Raw genomic sequence first — 20,978 nt, 5'->3', positions numbered from 1 at the left:
GTAATGCTCAGTACCAGGCTCTCCGTGTGCTGGGTGTAATGCTCAGTACCAGGCTCTCCGTGTGCTGGGTGTAATTCTCAGTACATGGACTGTTGTCATATGCCTGGATTGCTGCACAGTGCTACTTCTGTTATTATATATTGTGTGTGTAATTCTCAGTACCAGGCTCTCCGTGTGCTGGGTGTATTTCTCAGTACCAGGCTCTCCGTGTGCTGGGTGTAATGCTCAGTACCAGGTTCTCCGTGTGCTGGGTGTAATTCTCAGTACCAGACTCTCCGTGTGCTGGGTGTAATGCTCAGTACCAGGCTCTCCGTGTGCTGGGTGTAATGCTCAGTACCAGGCTCTCCGTGTGCTGGGTGTAATTCTCAGTACCAGGCTCTCCGTGTGCTGGGTGTAATTCTCAGTACATGGACTGTTGTCATATGCCTGGATTGCTGCACAGTGCTACTTCTGTTATTATATATTGTGTGTGTAATTCTCAGTACCAGGCTCTCCGTGTGCTGGGTGTAATTCTCAGTACCAGACTCTCCGTGTGCTGGGTGTAATGCTCAGTACCAGGCTCTCCGTGTGCTGGGTGTAATGCTCAGTACCAGGCTCTCTGTGTGCTGGGTGTAATGCTCAGTACATGGACTGTTGTCATATGCCTGGATTGCTGCACAGTGCCACTTCTGTTATTATGTATTATGTGTGTAATGCTCAGTACCAGGCTCTCCGTGTGCTGGGTGTAATGCTCAGTACCAGGCTCTCCGTGTGCTGGGTGTAATTCTCAGTACATGGACTGTTGTCATATGCCTGGATTGCTGCACAGTGCTACTTCTGTTATTATATATTGTGTGTAATTCTCAGTACCAGGCTCTCCGTGTGCTGGGTGTATTTCTCAGTACCAGGCTCTCCGTGTGCTGGGTGTAATGCTCAGTACCAGGTTCTCCGTGTGCTGGGTGTAATTCTCAGTACCAGGCTCTCCGTGTGCTGGGTGTAATGCTCAGTACCAGGCTCTCCGTGTGCTGGGTGTAATTCTCAGTACCAGGCTCTCCGTGTGCTGGGTGTAATTCTCAGTACATGGACTGTTGTCATATGCCTGGATTGCTGCACAGTGCTACTTCTGTTATTATATATTGTGTGTGTAATTCTCAGTACCAGGCTCTCCGTGTGCTGGGTGTAATTCTCAGTACCAGACTCTCCGTGTGCTGGGTGTAATGCTCAGTACCAGGCTCTCCGTGTGCTGGGTGTAATGCTCAGTACCAGGCTCTCTGTGTGCTGGGTGTAATGCTCAGTACATGGACTGTTGTCATATGCCTGGATTGCTGCACAGTGCCACTTCTGTTATTATGTATTATGTGTGTAATGCTCAGTACCAGGCTCTCCGTGTGCTGGGTGTAATGCTCAGTACCAGGCTCTCCGTGTGCTGGGTGTAATTCTCAGTACATGGACTGTTGTCATATGCCTGGATTGCTGCACAGTGCTACTTCTGTTATTATATATTGTGTGTAATTCTCAGTACCAGGCTCTCCGTGTGCTGGGTGTATTTCTCAGTACCAGGCTCTCCGTGTGCTGGGTGTAATGCTCAGTACCAGGCTCTCCGTGTGCTGGGTGTAATTCTCAGTACCAGACTCTCCGTGTGCTGGGTGTAATGCTCAGTACCAGGCTCTCCGTGTGCTGGGTGTAATGCTCAGTACCAGGCTCTCCGTGTGCTGGGTGTAATTCTCAGTACCAGGCTCTCCGTGTGCTGGGTGTAATTCTCAGTACATGGACTGTTGTCATATGCCTGGATTGCTGCACAGTGCTACTTCTGTTATTATATATTGTGTGTGTAATTCTCAGTACCAGGCTCTCTGTGTGCTGGGTGTATTTCTCAGTACCAGGCTCTCCGTGTGCTGGGTGTAATGCTCAGTACCAGGCTCTCCGTGTGCTGGGTGTAATTCTCAGTACCAGACTCTCCGTGTGCTGGGTGTAATGCTCAGTACCAGGCTCTCCGTGTGCTGGGTGTAATGCTCAGTACCAGGCTCTCCGTGTGCTGGGTGTAATGCTCAGTACCAGACTCTCCGTGTGCTGGGTGTAATGCTCAGTACCAGGCTCTCCGTGTGCTGGGTGTATTTCTCAGTACCAGGCTCTCCGTGTGCTGGGTGTATTTCTCAGTACCAGACTCTCCGTGTGCTGGGTGTAATGCTCAGTACCAGGCTCTCCGTGTGCTGGGTGTAATGCTCAGTACCAGGCTCTCCGTGTGCTGGGTGTAATTCTCAGTACCAGACTCTCCGTGTGCTGGGTGTAATGCTCAGTACCAGGCTCTCCGTGTGCTGGGTGTAATTCTCAGTACCAGGCTCTCCGTGTGCTGGGTGTAATGCTCAGTACCAGACTCTCCGTGTGCTGGGTGTAATGCTCAGTACCAGACTCTCCGTGTGCTGGGTGTAATGCTCAGTACATGGACTGTTGTCATATGCCTGGATTGCTGCACAGTGCCACTTCTGTTGTTATGTTTTGTGTGTGTAATTCTCAGTACCAGGCTCTCCGTGTGCTGGGTGTAATTCTCAGTACATGGACTGTTGTCATATGCCTGGATTGCTGCACAGTGCTACTTCTGTTATTATATATTGTGTGTGTAATTCTCAGTATCAGGCTCTCCGTGTGCTGGGTGTAATTCTCAGTACCAGACTCTCCGTGTGCTGGGTGTAATGCTCAGTACCAGGCTCTCCGTGTGCTGGGTGTAATTCTCAGTACATGGACTGTTGTCATATGCCTGGATTGCTGCACAGTGCTACTTCTGTTATTATATATTGTGTGTGTAATTCTCAGTATCAGGCTCTCCGTGTGCTGGGTGTAATTCTCAGTACCAGACTCTCCGTGTGCTGGGTGTAATGCTCAGTACCAGGCTCTCCGTGTGCTGGGTGTAATGCTCAGTACATGGACTGTTGTCATATGCCTGGATTGCTGCACAGTGCCACTTCTGTTATTATGTATTATGTGTGTAATGCTCAGTACCAGGCTCTCCGTGTGCTGGGTGTAATTCTCAGTACCAGGCTCTCCGTGTGCTGGGTGTAATGCTCAGTACCAGGCTCTCCGTGTGCTGGGTGTAATTCTCAGTACCAGACTCTCCGTGTGCTGGGTGTAATGCTCAGTACCAGGCTCTCCGTGTGCTGGGTGTAATTCTCAGTACCAGGCTCTCCGTGTGCTGGGTGTAATGCTCAGTACCAGACTCTCCGTGTGCTGGGTGTAATGCTCAGTACCAGACTCTCCGTGTGCTGGGTGTAATGCTCAGTACCAGACTCTCCGTGTGCTGGGTGTAATGCTCAGTACCAGGCTCTCCGTGTGCTGGGTGTAATGCTCAGTACCAGACTCTCCGTGTGCTGGGTGTAATGCTCAGTACCAGGCTCTCCGTGTGCTGGGTGTAATTCTCAGTACCAGGCTCTCCGTGTGCTGGGTGTAATTCTCAGTACCAGACTCTCCGTGTGCTGGGTGTAATGCTCAGTACCAGGCTCTCCGTGTGCTGGGTGTAATTCTCAGTACCAGACTCTCCGTGTGCTGGGTGTAATGCTCAGTACCAGGCTCTCCGTGTGCTGGGTGTAATTCTCAGTACATGGACTGTTGTCATATGCCTGGATTGCTGCACAGTGCTACTTCTGTTATTATGTTTTGTGTGTGTAATTCTCAGAGTCCGGTTGTTCTAGTGTAAGCTGTAAAGATTTGCCGGAGGGCGCAATTCCTACATCAGTGTCTTCATGCGAATTACTGCGCCGACCCGAAATTCACCTGGCCTATCAGAAAGTTACCGCACAATGGGCATGTGTCAGGGTACATTGCCGTAGTCGCTAGCAGCGAGCATTTGTTCGCAGTGTGAGTGACGGTCAGAGAGAGATGGAAATTTGCAAAACAAATCCTCAAACTTTTGATGAACTTAAAAAAAATTGAAGTGAAGTTTGAACGCGGCAAACGGAGCGTCGGCTAAAACCGCTGGCGTGACGCGACCAATCCTGCGTCTTTGTACACAGAGGCTGGAATATGCAAAGATGCCGGAGGGCGTCTCGATACATATCCCGGCGGCTGCTACATTTGTGTATATGCGCACAGCCGCTGCGTACGGGATCTCAGCTGTGGTGATAATAGCGTCCACATTTCTGAATCAGGCCCAATGTCCGCATAACCGGCAGGTCAGCCATAGGTTGTTTGTTTATTTTTTAATGGCAGCAATTGCTCCTCTCATATACTGAGACCCCTCTCTCTCGTCCGCCCTCTCTCTCTCTCATCTACAGTCTCTCCATTTCTCTACTCTGCCCTGGCACCTTGTCCCCTCCTCTCTGCCCTGGCACCTTGTCCCCTCCTCTCTGCCCTGGCACCTTGTCTTTTGTCCTGGGTCCCCTTATCTCTGCCCTGGCACCTTGTCTGCTGTGCTGGGTCCTCTCCTCTCTGCCCCGGCATCTTGTCTTCTGTCCGGGCTCCCCTCCTCTCGGCCCTGGCACCTTGTCCCCTCTGCTGGGTACCCTCCTCTCTGCCCTGGCACCTTGTCCCCTCTTCTCTGCCCTGGCACCTTGTCCCCTCTGCTGGGTCCCCTCTTCTCTGCCCTGGCACCTTGTCTCCTGTCCTGGGTCCCCTCCTCTCTGCCCTGGCACCTTGTCTCCTGTCCTGGGTCCTCTCCTCTCTGACTGGCACCTTGTGTCCTGTCCTGGGTCCCCTCCTCTCTGCCCTGGCACCTTGTCTCCTGTCCTGGGTCCTCTCCTCTCTGACTGGCACCTTGTGTCCTGTCCTGGGTCCTCTCCTCTCTGCCCTGGCACCTTGTCCCCCCTGTGGCACTAATACTGTGGGCATTCTATAAGGGGCGTTACTACTGTCCCCTCCTCTCTGCCCTGGCACCTTGTCTCCTGTCCTGGGTCCCTTCCTCTCTGCCCTGGCACCTTGTCTCCTGTCCTGGGTCCCCTCCTCTCTGCCCTGGCACCTTGTCCCCTCTCCTGGGTCCCCTCCTCTCTGTCCTGGCACCTTGTCCTCTCTCCTCGGTCCCCTTCTCTCTGCCCTGGCACCTTGTCCCCTGTCCTGGGTCCCCTCCTCTCTGCCCTGGCACCTTGTCTCCTCTCCTGGGTCCCCTCCTCTCTGCCCTGGCACCTTGTCCCCTCTCCTGGGTCCCCTCCTCTCTGTCCTGGCACCTTGTCCTCTCTCCTCGGTCCCCTTCTCTCTGCCCTGGCACCTTGTCCCCTGTCCTGGGTCCCCTCCTCTCTGCCCTGGCACCTTGTCTCCTCTCCTGGGTCCCCTCCTCTCTGCCCTGGCACCTTTTCTCCTCTCCTGGGTCCCCTCCTCTTTGCCCTGGCACCTCTTCCCCTCTCCTGGGTCCCCTCCTCTCTGCCCTGGCACCTTGTCTCCTGTCCTGGGTCCTCTCCTCTCTGACTGGCACCTTGTGTCCTGTCCTGGGTCCCCTCCTCTCTGCCCTGGCACCTTGTCTCCTGTCCTGGGTCCTCTCCTCTCTGACTGGCACCTTGTGTCCTGTCCTGGGTCCTCTCCTCTCTGCCCTGGCACCTTGTCCCCCCTGTGGCACTAATACTGTGGGCATCCCTCTCCTGGGTCCCCTCCTCTCTGTCCTGGCACCTTGTCCTCTCTCCTCGGTCCCCTTCTCTCTGCCCTGGCACCTTGTCCCCTGTCCTGGGTCCCCTCCTCTCTGCCCTGGCACCTTGTCTCCTCTCCTGGGTCCCCTCCTCTCTGCCCTGGCACCTTGTCCCCTCTCCTGGGTCCCCTCCTCTCTGTCCTGGCACCTTGTCCTCTCTCCTCGGTCCCCTCCTCTCTGCCCTGGCACCTTGTCCCCTGTCCTGGGTCCCCTCCTCTCTGCCCTGGCACCTTGTCTCCTCTCCTGGGTCCCCTCCTCTCTGCCCTGGCACCTTTTCTCCTCTCCTGGGTCCCCTCCTCTTTGCCCTGGCACCTCTTCCCCTCTCCTGGGTCCCCTCCTCTCTGCCCTGGCATCTAGTCTTCTCTCTAATATAACAAGATAAACACTTATAGGAACTGTTGTTCTGTTTCTGGAATCTTTATTCCATTAACACTTATTTTGTTTTCTTTTGTGTGTGGGAAAACAGACAAAGTAAAACCGGATTCCTGAGCTCCGCATTTCCCCCAAAATAAACTCTGAAAGACATAAACCTGAATGATGTTGTGATAAGGAAGGCACGCTATGCCACTCCACACTGAGAACAACATAAGTACTGGTGTAACCAGTTAGTTCAGTGTTTATCAGGAAAACGTGTGTACTATAAGGGGTAATGCGCCCCCTATGGTGAACTCTTACTTATATTATAGCCCACCCCAGGTTTCTGTGACCTGTATACAATCTTATATAGCCAGAGAGATACTCCGTGCCCTCTAATTAAAGATGAGCAGTTTGGTTTTGACTCGGTTGCACTCGAATTTGAAAACATCATCGTATTGGCTATCTGGCTGTCACGCCAGATCCGAACTTGCCATAAGTTGGCGAAAAGAACCCAACTGCTCATCTCTACCTCTAATATCTAATGACCAGTAATATCCATATACATTACAGATGTGTGGGCACTGTCCCATATAATAACTGCTGGACTGGTAATCTCAGGCGGGGGGTGTAGTGTTTGTGCCTTGTACCCTAGGAAACTGTGCCCTCGGCATAGGCCTGGGAGGTGGGGACAGGGGTGTTATATGATGTTGTATGTACAGTTATATGGATCACTGACGGACAACCTGCTGTAGTGAATTGTTCTCAGTGACAATAGCGGCAGGCTGAGCTGGTAATACAGGAGCTGGTTTTGTGTGGTCAGTCACCTCCCTCCTCCATCTTGCTAGACAGCACCTGGGTTATTTGCATTATTTGAAAGGCAAATATTGACACTGTGAGCGAAGTGGGACGGAAAGTGGCAGAGCGCTGTAATGCCAGGGACAGGATGATGCATCTGGGGCCCGGTTTCCTAAGCAGCGCAGGCTCTGGGCCCAGTAAATGTGTTCCTCTCTTACTGTATGCCTCTGGGGTCATATCGTGTAGTCGCTGTAGTCTGATCTACAGAGCATCCTGGTTTCTACACACTGGTCAGCGGAAGACTTTTGGTTTAAGGTCTAATTAGCTGCATGGTACATGGAGCAGTACGTCGGCCATCTTGTTTTGTAGGTCAGACATTGATGCCATTACTATGTAGTATGGAATATGTGATATTGCCTGTTCTCAGTGCAGGCTAGCGTAGATCACCACGCCTATGTAATACACATATACTATGTCCTTTATGATATGACTGTGATGTCATTATTATATTTGAGGTATAGTACAATGTTGGACTTCCGAACTGTGCTGCTTTTTAGAAACGTTAGATCATGGTTCGAAAGTAGGTGTGGCCACTGTGTGTGGGTGTGGCCATGCCACATTGGGGCTTTCGAGGCCCCCAACCACAGGCTGCGCAGAATCCCTGCTATTCACGACGTAGAGTTGTGACATTGATGAGCTGGTTGTTAATGGTTTGGAAGCAGCCAGCATTGACCAATAACAGCGCAGACGGTGGTTTTCTGGGGTGTAATAATATTAGTGGGGCGGGTTGTGGGTACATTCAGGTTTGGTGATGGGTCACGGATCACTGGTTTGGGCCTATAGTTCAGGACTAGAAACCACAAGGCCTCAGTTAGAGTTAGCATTAAATCCATCCGGATTTGCACCTTTTCTGCGACACTGTGGTTCCGTCAATGTCAGGCAGTCTATTCCCTGCATGGTTCCCCCCTCCCCCCCTTGTGGCGCAGCATGTTTCGTCCAGGAGCAAACTTACACCCTGCAGCTAGACCAGCTGTAACATGAGGCTGGTGATGTACAAAGTAATTATAGGGTAAGGGATCCTGTTTCGTGGAAAACGTATGTGACGAGGATTTTCTTGGCCATGGACTAATGAGATTGGTCAATCCTATGGACAACCAGCAATACGGAAACCATTTGCTGCCCTGCAATGGGTATGGCAACTCTGTCAGCGAAATGAGGAACGGGGAGAGTGGTCTTGCTGGGAACCATTGAAATGATCACTTGCAGGGTAATCTGAAATGCGCTCGTGGTCGCCAGAGCGCAATTGTCTGAGAAACGCGAGTGTGTCCCATGACTGGTTGATCACCACTATCCATGCCACAATCAGTCCCCAATAGTATTTGTGATGCGTGGGCGGGGTTCATACGGCAAGATGGGGGCTCTTGATCACCCCAAAGAATGGTGCTCCATCTGATTCTGTATGCTTAGGCCGCTAGAGCTGGGTGTGTTCTTCCCGGCCGTCCTCCTGAAACCACATCCCTCCGTCCAGCTCTTTGGCATCTTGTAGTAATATCTGAGCACTGGCGTGGTCACGCTGTTCGATGTTGTGCATTCATTGGAGCCATATTGGAACGTGGTCTTGCAGAAGCTGCGGGATCTGGGTCATATGCTGCGTTTTATGGTACATCGGGTTCCTCTGAGGAGTGTGCCGTGTTACTGACATCTGGGCCATGTCTCTGGCTGCGGGAAATGATGAGTGTCATGTACAGTGAGAGATGACATTGGGGAAGTAGTAAGGGGAAGCGTCTGCCATGTCCAGGTACAATTGCGCCATGCTGCTGAAATCTATGTTCTCACGTCTGACACAATATTGCGGTGTGTCGCACCATCGGATCTCTTGCACCACGTTTAGGCCACCTATGTTGTAGTGACCGTTTTCTCTGTCCCCTCGCAATACCAGAATATAAGGAAGCTCCGGTCCTCTGTGAATGATCTCCCTCTTCTGTCACCCCGGTAATGGCGACTTAATCTCTGCGGACACCTGGCTGCGGAGCACAGGCTTATGACGCCTTCCACCAGTGTGTACTAACCGGACATAGATCTGGTAGGTTGGGGGTACGGCCTCCCACCAGTGTGTACTAACTGGTCATAGATCTGGTAGGTTGGGGGTACGGCCTTCCACCAGTGTGGCCTAACTGGACATAGATCTGGTTGTTTGGGGGTACGGCCTTCCACCAGTGTGGCCTAACCGGACATAGATCTGGTAGGTTGGGGGTACAGCCTCCCACCAGTGGGGCCTAACTGGACATAGATCTGGTTGGCTGGGGGTACGGCCTTTCACCAGTGTGGCCTAACCAAACAGAGATCTGGTTGGTTGGGTGTATAGCCTTCTACAGGTGTGGCCTAACCGGACATAGATCTAGTTTGTTGGGGGTACGGCCTACTACAAGTGTGGCCTAACCGGACATAAATCTGGTTGGTTGGATGTACGGCCTTCTACAGGTGTGGCCTAACCGGACATAGGTCTGGTTGGTTGGCGGTACGGCCTTCTGCAGGGGTGGCCTAACTGGACATAGATCTGGTTGGTTGGAGGTACGGCCTTCTACAGGTGTGGCCTAACATAGATCTGGTTGGTTGTAGATCCAATCTTCCATTTGTGTAGCCTAACTGGACACACAGTAGGTCTGATTTGGTGATCCAGCCTTGAGCCAGTATGGCCTATCGGCACATACTGGTTATTTGGTGATCACCATATAGACGCAGAAAATCTACAACTTATAGGTCCTGCATTCATAAATATTCCACACAGGAAGACTTAGGAAACTGGAATTAAAATTAGGAGGTGAATAAAGTAACCAGGGAGGGAGGACTGTGGTGAGTCACATTTCGGTAACGATTTGTCTCTAATAAGAGGTGACGGAGGGTAACCATTCCAGTTATTCCCTGTAAGCATTTATGTGCATGCCATCAGCTATAATCCTCTAATGACTTATGTCTAACGTGTGACCGGTACAGGAATATTACATCTAATATTGTTATTCCCTTTTCTCATCTGATACGGAATGGAATAATGGGTGTCAGCTTACGTAATGGATGGCGATTGTAGAGAAAGTCTCCCTGCCTATGCTGGCGCAGGTTCCAGCGCGGTCTACAGCACGATCTCTGCCCTGAGATTTTCACGTAAAATGTACAAATAGGAGCGCAAGGAAGAGATGTACATTAGGATAAAGTGATCAGCACTGAGGTTGTGGGTTCGATTGATTCCCATCACGGCCCTAACTATGTGGAGTTTGTATGTTCGCTGATGACTGGGCGACAGAGCCCTCCTTCATGTCCTATGTATCTGTGTCCTCTCATATCCCGTCAGGTGGTAGAAAAATGCTGCTCGGGGAAAGGGATCTCTCTTGCTCAGCCTCAGATATCCCATGGAATACGATTTACTCAAGTTGTTTCCGACTATCTAGATGTGTATCTCATAGCGAGCAGTACCACAAACTCCTGCACAGATTATATCTTACCCCAGCGCTTCTGCACGTTATACAACCTACCACCTCCAGCTTATGTTGGCGAGAATGTGGTCTTGTCAGAACGCTATTGCACATCTTTTGGTCTTGTCCCAAGATTATAAACTTATGGAGGTCGGTCTTTATGTTAATATCATAAATCTCCCACTCACATATTACATTTTGGCCAACCCTAGCATTATTCCATTTACCTGAAGGAAATAAAATATTTAGTGAAACCTAAATAATTGGACACATTCTTAGATCCACTAGACTTCTCCTAGCCCACCATTGGTGCTCCCCAATTGTCCCAACCATCGATGCAGTAGAGAAAAGTGGACAATCCCATTACGAAATGGAAGTAGCAGGAGTAATGTATTCCTCATCAGCCTCCAACCTACATAATAAATGGTTTAGATGGAATGAATACTGGGTAACAAAACCCCATTAATCAACTTGGGCACTAGGCGATACTCCCGCGTTCAGCCTATAATGGATTAAGATTCTATATTGATACTGGTTTGTGTATTGTTTATTTTTGCTGCAATACCTCAATACTACATTATTCACTATCGCAATGTTTTTATGGTGTACCGTTTGCAGTTGATGTATATCCTATTCTATGAGACACAATTTGTGCCTCTCCCCCATAAACCCTCTTTCTTCCCTTCTCCTTCCTGTATACCCCTCCTTCTCTCCTCCTGATTCTGTATAAACATGTATACCCCTCCTTCTCTCCTCCTGATTCTGTATAAACATGTATACCCCTCCTTCTCTCCTCCTGATTCTGTATAAACATGTATACCCCTCCTTCTCTCCTCCTGATTCTGTATAAACATGTATACCCCTCCTTCTCTCCTCCTGATTCTGTATAAACATGTATACCCCTCCTTCTCTCCTCCTGATTCTGTATAAACATGTATACCCCTCCTTCTCTCCTCCTGATTCTGTATAAACATGTATACCCCTCCTTCTCTCCTCCTGATTCTGTATAAACATGTATACCCCTCCTTCTCTCCTCCTGATTCTGTATAAACATGTATACCCCTCCTTCTCTCCTCCTGATTCTGTATAAACATGTATACCCCTCCTTCTCTCCTCCTGATTCTGTATAAACATGTATACCTCTCCTTCTCTCCTCCTGATTCTGTATAAACATGTATACCCCTCCTTCTCTCCTCCTGATTCTGTATAAACATGTATACTCTTTCCATAAAAATCTGATCTTGAAAAATGCTGCCTGGCCTGTATTTGGGAAAACCCCTTTTCCTTGAGATCGGAGCTGCACGGGTTTCCTCTGACATGAGGGACCGAGGGGAGGGGGCGGTAATTTGCCTAAAAAGTCACTCATTTAACGCCAGCAGGGGCAGATTTTACCTAGGGGCTGCAGCCCCCCCCCAGTAAATCTGCCACCCCAAGTGAGCCAGTGAGTCCGAGCATTGGCTTCACTGGCAGTGGCTTCCCATTGGAAGAGCTCCCTGCTAAGCGCACACGGGACGGGATAAAACGCCTCCTGTCAGTCCAGATGTCACTCTTCTGCCTTCCAACAGCCATACCCGGATTCTAGAGGCTGCAGCCGATGCAGTCCCTAGAAGCCGGTGTTTATGTGCATGCGCCAGAACCATTGTGCAGGTGCTTGGACTGTCTGTGGACTGCACCCGTTACCCAAGAGGGTAGTAGCACCAGCATATTACGTTGGGCTTTAAAGTTGCGAACAAAACAGTAATAAGAGGAGACTGGGTAATAACAGACAGAGAGGTAAGAGGGCCCTGCTCGCTGGCTTACACTCTATAGGGAAATGGGAGTGTAACACACGAGAATAACTGATACATGTTGCACATCGGTCCAGCCAGATTGCAGAGGGTCTTGGTGGGATGTATGATTCAGTCTCACACGCTCATTAAGCTGAGGAGCCAGAAGTGTTCCTGTAGCGGGATTCCTCTCAGTGCAGAACACGGACTGGTAATGAGTCCATCCTGGTTTCCTTCCCCCTCACATGTCCGCTGGCTCCTTCACTTATGAGTTGGGCTAAAATAATACTGGGCAGATAGAGAAACTAGGTGTGTAATGGTGACTATATCTACCTATAATATACACGTGCTGCCCGTTGTGTCATTAATATCTGTTTAACCAGTGATTCATACTGTCATGAATTGTACAACATGGCGTCATTCAGACTTACAGAAAGTCCACTGACCATACTAATAACTTACTGTATATTACATTACTGACCTCTCCAGGGCGTAGCTCTGTCCTATCTACCCCGACAGGTACATAGTGATATATTCTGCAGATTTACATTACTCATCTCTCTAGTGATCTGCAGAACATTGCTCTGTCCTATCTACCCCGACAGGTACATAGTGATATATTCTGCAGATTATTACATTACTGACATTTCTAGTTATCTGCAGAACATTGCTCTGTCCTATCTACCCCGACAGGTACATAGTGATATATTCTGCAGATTATTACATTACTGACCTCTCTAGTGATCTGCAGAACATTGCTCTGTCCTATATACCCCCTGACAGGTACATAGTGATATATTCTGCAGATTTACATTACTCATCTCTCTAGTGATCTGCAGAACATTACTCTGTCCTATCTACCCCCTGACAGGTACATAGTGATATATTCTGCAGATTATTACATTACTCACCTCTATAGTGATCTGCAGAACATTGCTCTGTCCCATCCACCCTGACAGGTACATAGTGATATATTCTGCAGATTATTACATTACTCACCTCTCTAGTGATCTGCAGAACATTGCTCTGTCCCATCTACCCCCTGGCAGGTACATAGTGATATATTCTGCAGATTATTACATTACTCACCTCTCTAGTGACCTGCAGAACATTGCTCTGTCCCATCTACCCCCTGACAGGGACATAGTGATATATTCTGCAGATTATTACATTACTGACCTCTCTAGTTATCTGCAGAACATTGCTCTGTCCCATCCACCCCGACAGGTACAGTGATATATTCTGCAGATTATTACATTACTGACCTCTCTAGTGATCTGCAGAACATTGCTCTGTCTCATCTACCCCCTGACAGCTACATAGTGATATATTCTGCAGATTATTACATTACTGACCTCTAGTGATCTGCAGAACATTGCTCTGTCCCATCTACCCCCTGACAGCTACATAGTGATATATTCTGCAGATTATTACATTACTGACCTCTCTAGTGATTGCTCTGTCCCATGACAAACATAGTAATATAAGATCACAGTGTAGTATGCTGGATGCTGTTTGTGGGTGTATTTGCTCTGTGTGGTAATTTATGTCTCTTTGTCATTGCAGCGATTGGACAGAACTGAGATTGGGGAGCTGTAAACAGGATTTTGCCACCATGCTTTCTTTGGTTGTCGTTCAGTGGTTGGTGATGGCGCTGGTCATGCGTGTACCCGCCGAGCTTGTTCCCAGGATCACATTCCAGCATGGTGAGCGGCAGTGACGTGCGGTGAGGTCAATGGCTGGGGAGGCACACATGGAGATGGGTCTGAGTGCTGAGACGTTGTGTCACCCCCTCCTCACTGTAATTCTTCCCTCACCACACTAAGTGTCCAGTGATTCTCCTACCTGCAGCACTGTCTTCTCTTGCTGCTGCTGATTGAGAGCCGATCTCTAAACACTGCAGTGCACTTCCTGGTCACATGACCCATACAAGGTGTCCATCAGGCCCGGCCCCCCTCATACTCAGAGGCATGCCTCTATATGCTCTCTATTTGTGCTGCTTACTGACCGTGGTGTGGCCCTGCCCCCAGCTCTGCAAGTAGTGTTGGACTATACAGAAGGTCAGAATTGTCATTGGTACATGGCTGAGCTCTGTGATGGGTGTCTCTCCTGCTTGTTGCACTTGGAACCCGAGGAAGGACATTGAATAGTTTATCATCGGTGGTGCCATCGGTACCTTCCATCAGTGGCAGGAAATCATTGTTTGACAGCTTTTTATGGTTTGAACCATCGGTGTCCAGCACAGGTGGGGACATATGACAGCAGCGGGCCAATAAGAGCCAGAAAGTGGGGCTAAGGGACGTCAGTTGGGGGTGGGTGAGGCGGGTAAGTAATGCTCGACGGGGGTGGTAGAAATACATACGTCATCATCAGAATGTAGCTATGAATGGTGGAGGAACATCGGAACTTGGCCATCTGTGGAAAACCATTGACCATCGATTGCAAACCATTGATGTCTGCTAAACATCCCTATACTATGCAAGTTGTCTCTATCTGTGTAATAATACCTCTGCTGTTCCTGTCCTAGGAGACTCTTCCAGAACGGTGAATGTCTTTACCCAGTCTGGCGTTCAGAACTACGACCAGTTCCACCTCTCCAGAGACCAGGAGACGCTGTATGTTGGAGCCAGAGATAGAATTCTAGCCCTCAGCACCAAGGACCCCGTTAATATCCAGCTCCTACGAGAGGTAACATATAATCTGACCGGTCTCCCGTAGCCCCCCTCTGCAGTAGCCGGCCAGCAGTAAATAAAGTTCCTGCCCCTGAGGGACCATGTGTGATATATCATATATACGCTCATGTCCATCCTCTTAGATATCCTGGCCGCCCGACGAGGGACAGATCAGCAACTGTAAGACCAAAGCACGGAAAGAGGTGAGGCGGGATATTTAATGACACAATGAGGGCGGCTCTGCTCTTAGTATTTACTAATGACTGCTAGCTCTTGTGGCCACTGCTTGTCACCAGAGACTATATAGTATTATATTTGCTATCCATTATAAGCATGTTGCTGTCTATATAGTCAGGGGTGAGCAATTCTTACAGATGGGGGAGGGGGTGATAGACACTCGTATACCCCTTTCACACGGAAATTCCAGTGTAATTCACTTTTACCCGGTAATTTGCTAAACAACCCGGGATTTTTCCCTGTGTGAAAGGATCATCCCGGGACTAAGGGCTTGATTCAGTCCCGGTCACTAGGATGCGTTCACTCGCAGCCGTCAGCAGCCAAAGTATGCAAATCACGCGATTGCTAGCAAGTTATTAGCACGCCTGCTATGTCTTGCCGTTCGATCGCGGTATGTAGTTAGACACCCTCCAGCCTGACACAAGACGCCCACTTTCCCTTAGTAACACACGTCATCTCCAGGAGGTGTATTAAACAATCGGTAACATCTGACCCATACGCAGCACTTGTGTAGACTGCTGTGTCTGCGGCAACAGGAGAGCCCTCTGTGTGTCTGGTGACCGCTGTGTGTGTGGCAGCAGGAGAGCCCTCTGTGTGTCTGGTGACCGCTGTGTATGTGGCAGCAGGAGAGCCCTCTGTGTGTCTGGTGACCGCTGTGTGTGTGGCAGCAGGAGAGCCCTCTGTGTGTCTGGTGACCGCTGTGTGTGTGGCAGCAGGAGAGGCATCTGTGTGTCTGGTGACCGCTGTGTGTGTAGCAGCAGGAGAGGCCTCTGTGTGTCTGGTGACCGCTGTGTGTGTGGCAACAGGAGAGCCCTCTGTGTGTCTGGTGACCGCTGTGTGTGTGGCAGCAGGAGAGCCCTCTGTGTGTCTGGTGACCGCTGTGTATGTGGCTGCAGGAGAGCCCTCTGTGTGTCTGGTGACCGCTGTGTGTGTGGCAGCAGGAGAGCCCTCTGTGTGTCTGGTGACCGCTGTGTGTGTGGCAGCAGGAGAGGCATCTGTGTGTCTGGTGACCGCTGTGTGTGTAGCAGCAGGAGAGGCCTCTGTGTGTCTGGTGACCGCTGTGTCTGCGGCAACGGGAGAGTCCTCTGTGTGTCTGGTGACCGCTGTGTCTGCGGCAGCAGGAGAGCCCTCTGTGTGTCTGGTGACCGCTGTGTCTGCGGCAACAGGAGAGCCCTCTGTGTGTCTGGTGACCGCTGTGTCTGCGGCAACGGGAGAGTCCTCTGTGTGTCTGGTGACCGCTGTGTCTGCGGCAGCAGGAGAGCCCTCTGTGTGTCTGGTGACCGCTGTGTCTGCGGCAACAGGAGAGCCCTCTGTGTGTCTGGTGACCGCTGTGTCTGCGGCAACAGGAGAGCCCTCTGTGTGTCTGGTGACCGCTGTGTGTGTGGCAGCAGGAGAGCCCTCTGTGTGTCTGGTGACCGCTGTGTCTGCGGCAACAGGAGTGCCCTCTGTGTGTCTGGTGACCGCTGTGTCTGCGGCAACAGGAGAGTCCTCTGTGTGTCTGGTGACCGCTGTGTCTGTGGCAACGGGAGAGTCCTCTGTGTGTCTGGTGACCGCTGTCTCTGCGGCAGCAGGAGAGCCCTCTGTGTGTCTGGTGACCACTGTGTGTGGCAGCAGGAGAGCCCTCTGTGTGTCTGGTGACCACTGTGTGTGGCAGCAGGAGAGCCCTCTGTGTGTCTGGTGACCGCTGTGTGTGTGGCAGCAGGAGAGCCCTCTGTGTGTCTGGTGACCGCTGTGTGTGTGGCAGCAGGAGAGCCCTCTGTGTGTCTGGTGACCGCTGTGTATGTGGCAGCAGGAGAGCCCTCTGTGTGTCTGGGGACCGCTGTGTATGTGGCAGCAGGAGAGTCCTCTGTGTGTCTGGTGACCGCTGTGTGTGTGGCAGCAGGAGAGCCCTCTGTGTGTCTGGTGACCGCTGTGTGTGTGGCAGCAGGAGAGTCCTGTGTGTGTCTGGGGACCGCTGTGTATGTGGCAGCAGGAGAGCCCTCTGTGTGTCTGGTGACCGCTGTGTGTGTGGCACAGCAGGAGAGCCCTCTGTGTGTCTGGTGACCGCTGTGTCTGCGGCAACAGGAGAGCCCTCTGTGTGTCTGGTGACCGCTGTGTCTGCGGCAACAGGAGAGCCCTCTGTGTGTCTGGTGACCGCTGTGTGTGTGGCAGCAGGAGAGCCCTCTGTGTGTCTGGTGACCGCTGTGTCTGCGGCAACAGGAGTGCCCTCTGTGTGTCTGGTGACCGCTGTGTCTGCGGCAACAGGAGAGTCCTCTGTGTGTCTGGTGACCGCTGTGTCTGTGGCAACGGGAGAGCCCTCTGTGTGTCTGGTGACCGCTGTGTGTGGCAGCAGGAGAGCCCTCTGTGTGTCTGGTGACCGCTGTGTGTGTGGCAGCAGGAGAGCCCTCTGTGTGTCTGGTGACCGCTGTGTATGTGGCAGCAGGAGAGCCCTCTGTGTGTCTGGGGACCGCTGTGTATGTGGCAGCAGGAGAGTCCTCTGTGTGTCTGGTGACCGCTGTGTGTGTGGCAGCAGGAGAGCCCTCTATGTGTCTGGTGACCGCTGTGTGTGTGGCAGCAGGAGAGTCCTGTGTGTGTCTGGGGACCGCTGTGTATGTGGCAGCAGGAGAGCCCTCTGTGTGTCTGGTGACCGCTGTGTATGTGGCAGCAGGAGAGCCCTCTGTGTGTCTGGTGACCGCTGTGTGTGTGGCAGCAGGAGAGCCCTCTGTGTGTCTGGTGACCGCTGTGTGTGTGGCAGCAGGAGAGGCCTCTGTGTGTCTGGTGACCGCTGTGTGTGTGGCAGCAGGAGAGCCCTCTGTGTGTCTGGTGACCGCTGTGTATGTGGCAGCAGGAGAGTCCTGTGTGTGTCTGGGGACCGCTGTGTATGTGGCAGCAGGAGAGCCCTCTGTGTGTCTGGTGACCGCTGTGTGTGTGGCAGCAGGAGAGCCCTCTGTGTGTCTGGTGACCGCTGTGTATGTGGCAGCAGGAGAGTCCTGTGTGTGTCTGGTGACCGCTGTGTATGTGGCAGCAGGAGAGCCCTCTGTGTGTCTGGGGACCGCTGTGTATGTGGCAGCTTAGATTTACTCAGAAGGCTGATGGGCGGCGGATCTGCATTCCATGTTTTCGGTTTTGTGTGTGAGCGGTGGATGTGAGATGCTGTCAGTGGGCGTCTCTAACCACTGTCGGCGACTGAGACATTAGCATATTGTTGCAATTGCAAATCCAAGAGAGATGGCAGCGGCGATGGCATTTGCCTCCACGTCTGAATCAGGCCCTATATCGTGCTTTAAAAAACTGAAACCAAAAAAAAAAAAAAGTCCCAGTATACAGTCAGCTCTATCCATTATCATTAGCGGCACCTTTCCCCTATAGAACAACATAACACCCATAGGCGTGTGCAAGAACCTGCACAGGGAGTGCCCAGACTGGACGCCCCCCGCTGGAGTTATGGACTGCCCCCATGACATGGACTACTCAGTAGTGTATGTTCCAGGGGGGAGGGGGGAGTACATAACCCGGCTGGGGGGGCTTGTGTGGTCCCATTGCAGCACCCTATGCCTGTTCCTGCGCATGTCTATGAAAATGCATAGACTGATATATATGATCATAGACCATTTGCATACATGTAAAGGTACATGTGACTCAGGGGGCCATTTATTAAGGATCGCATTTTGCAATGCGATCAGGGCATGCAGTACCGCCCATGATCGCATTGCAAAATGCGATCATACCGGACGAATGTATCACCCGGCACATGCAGGGAGACGGGCTCCGAAAAGAGCCCGTCCCTGCGATGTGGCCGGAGCGCATTCCGGGCTGCTGCGCATGCGCAGTCCCGCGGACTGCACATGAGCGGCACCCATTGCCGGCGGAGGGATCTGGGAGATCCCTCCGCCGGCTGAAAATGCGGTAAGTGCCCATAGGACACAGCGGCTAACGATATCTACAGATGGCGTTAGCTGCTGGGGTCAATATCGGGAATGCTTCACATTCCCGATGTTGATAGATTTGGCAGCATCGCATCCCCCATAGAAACCTATGGGGGAGGCGGCTGCCAAATATATAGTAACATCGCTCTCCCTCCACCCTCACTGCACGTACATAGTAAGTAACATCGCTCTCTCCCTCCACCCTCACTGCACGTACATAGTAACATCGCTCTCCCTCCACCCTCACTGCACGTACATAGTAAGTAACATCACTCACTCCACCCGCACTGCACGTACATAGTAAGTAACATCGCTCTCTCCCTCCACCCTCACTGCACGTACAAAGTAACATCGCTCTCTCCCTCCACCCTCACTGCACGTACATAGTAACATCGCTCTCTCCCTCCACCCTCACTGCACGTACATAGTAACATCGCTCTCTCCCTCCACCCTCACTGCACGTACATAGTAAGTAACATCGCTCTCTCCCTCCACCCTCACTGCACGTACATAGTAACATCGCTCTCTCCCTCCACCCTCACTGCACGTACATAGTAACATCGCTCTCTCCCTCCACCCTCACTGCACGTACATAGTAAGTAACATCGCTCTCTCCCTCCACCCTCACTGCACGTACATAGTAACATCGCTCTCTCCCTCCACCCTCACTGCACGTACATAGTAACATCGCTCTCTCCCTCCACCCTCACTGCACGTACATAGTAACATCGCTCTCTCCCTCCACCCTCACTGCACGTACATAGTAAGTAACATCGCTCTCTCCCTCCACCCTCACTGCACGTACATAGTAAGTAACATCGCTCTCTCCCTCCACCCTCACCGCACGTACATAGTAAGTAACATCGCTCTCTCCCTCCACCCTCACTGCACGTACATAGTAAGTAACATCGCTCTCTCCCCCCGTTTATTAAGGATCGCATTTTGCAATGCGATCAGGGCATGCAGTACCGCCCATGATCGCATTGCAAAATGCGATCATACCGGACGAATGTATCACCCGGCACATGCAGGGAGACGGGCTCCGAAAAGAGCCCGTCCCTGCGATGTGGCCGGAGCGCATTCCGGGCTGCTGCGCATGCGCAGTCCCGCGGACTGCACATGAGCGGCACCCATTGCCGGCGGAGGGATCTGGGAGATCCCTCCGCCGGCTGAAAATGCGGTAAGTGCCCATAGGATACAGCGGCTAACGCTATCTACAGATGGCGTTAGCTGCTGGGGTCAATATCGGGAATGCTTCATATTCCCGATGTTGATAGATTTGGCAGCATCGCATCCCCCATAGAAACCTATGGGGGAGGCGGCTGCCGACGGCAATGGAGGGATCGCAACAGGTATCGGAGATAGCTGTTGCGGTCCCTCCTTCATACATTCGGGGGATACTTAGTATTTGAGGTAAACCCCCGAAAACCTCTATTTTCGGGGAATTTACCTCAAATGATCTTTGATAAATGGGTCCCTAAGTGTGTGTGCTAACATAAAGCAGTGACGAGGCTAAGACCATAGATGGGTACAGCACAGTGTAACGTTGCAGACAGGCGCGTACTGGCCAGTGACTGCAGGCGCTGTACCCAGACTTTGCTCCTCATTGCTCATTAAACGAAGCTCTGCTGGGTTTTCTGTTACTAATTATTATTAATGTCTTCAACAGACGGAGTGTTTTAATTTCATCCGTCTGCTTCTCCCTGTAAATGATACCCATCTGTACACCTGCGGGACCAACGCCTTCAGTCCGCACTGCACGTACATAGTAAGTAACATCGCTCTCTCCCTTCATCCGCACTGCACGTACATAGTAAGTAACATCGCTCTCTCCCTCCACCCTCACTGCACGTACATAGTAAGTGACATCGCTCTCTCCCTCCACCCTCATTGCACGTACATAGTAAGTAACATCGCTCTCTCCCTCCACCCTCACTGCACGTACATAGTAACATCGCTCTCTCCCTCCACCCTCACTGCACGTACATAGTAACATCGCTCTCTCCCTCCACCCTCACTGCACGTACATAGTAACATCGCTCTCTCAATCCACCCTCACTGCACGTACATAGTAAGTAACATCGCTCTCTCCCTCCTCCCTCACTGCACGTACATAGTAAGTAACATCGCTCTCTCCCTCCACCCTCACTGCACGTACATAGTAACATCGCTCTCTCCCTCCACCCTCACTGCACGTA

General features: G+C 51.4%; 1 protein-coding gene across 8 annotated transcripts in view; it reads left to right on the top strand.

The window, feature by feature from the left end:
* The window catches only part of SEMA4A (semaphorin 4A), a 106,418-nt gene that overhangs the window by 64,218 nt on the left and 21,222 nt on the right, over positions 1-20,978 (top strand). For all 8 annotated transcript variants that reach the window (XM_088467532.1, XM_088467536.1, XM_088467535.1 and 5 more), the window contains 4 exons: positions 13,533-13,672; positions 14,494-14,654; positions 14,782-14,841; positions 20,450-20,548. In XM_088467532.1, the coding sequence (XP_088323658.1) occupies positions 13,582-13,672; positions 14,494-14,654; positions 14,782-14,841; positions 20,450-20,548 (411 nt within the window). In that variant the 5' untranslated portion in view covers positions 13,533-13,581. The remainder of the gene's footprint in view (positions 1-13,532; positions 13,673-14,493; positions 14,655-14,781; positions 14,842-20,449; positions 20,549-20,978) is intronic.

Source organism: Taudactylus pleione, unplaced genomic scaffold (genome assembly GCF_031769625.1).
Source record: "Taudactylus pleione unplaced genomic scaffold, aTauple2 ptg000073l, whole genome shotgun sequence".
NCBI classification, from domain to species: Eukaryota; Metazoa; Chordata; class Amphibia; order Anura; family Myobatrachidae; genus Taudactylus; species Taudactylus pleione.
Note: the sequence above shows the minus strand (reverse complement) of the source record. Positions and strands in the feature narration are given on the sequence as shown.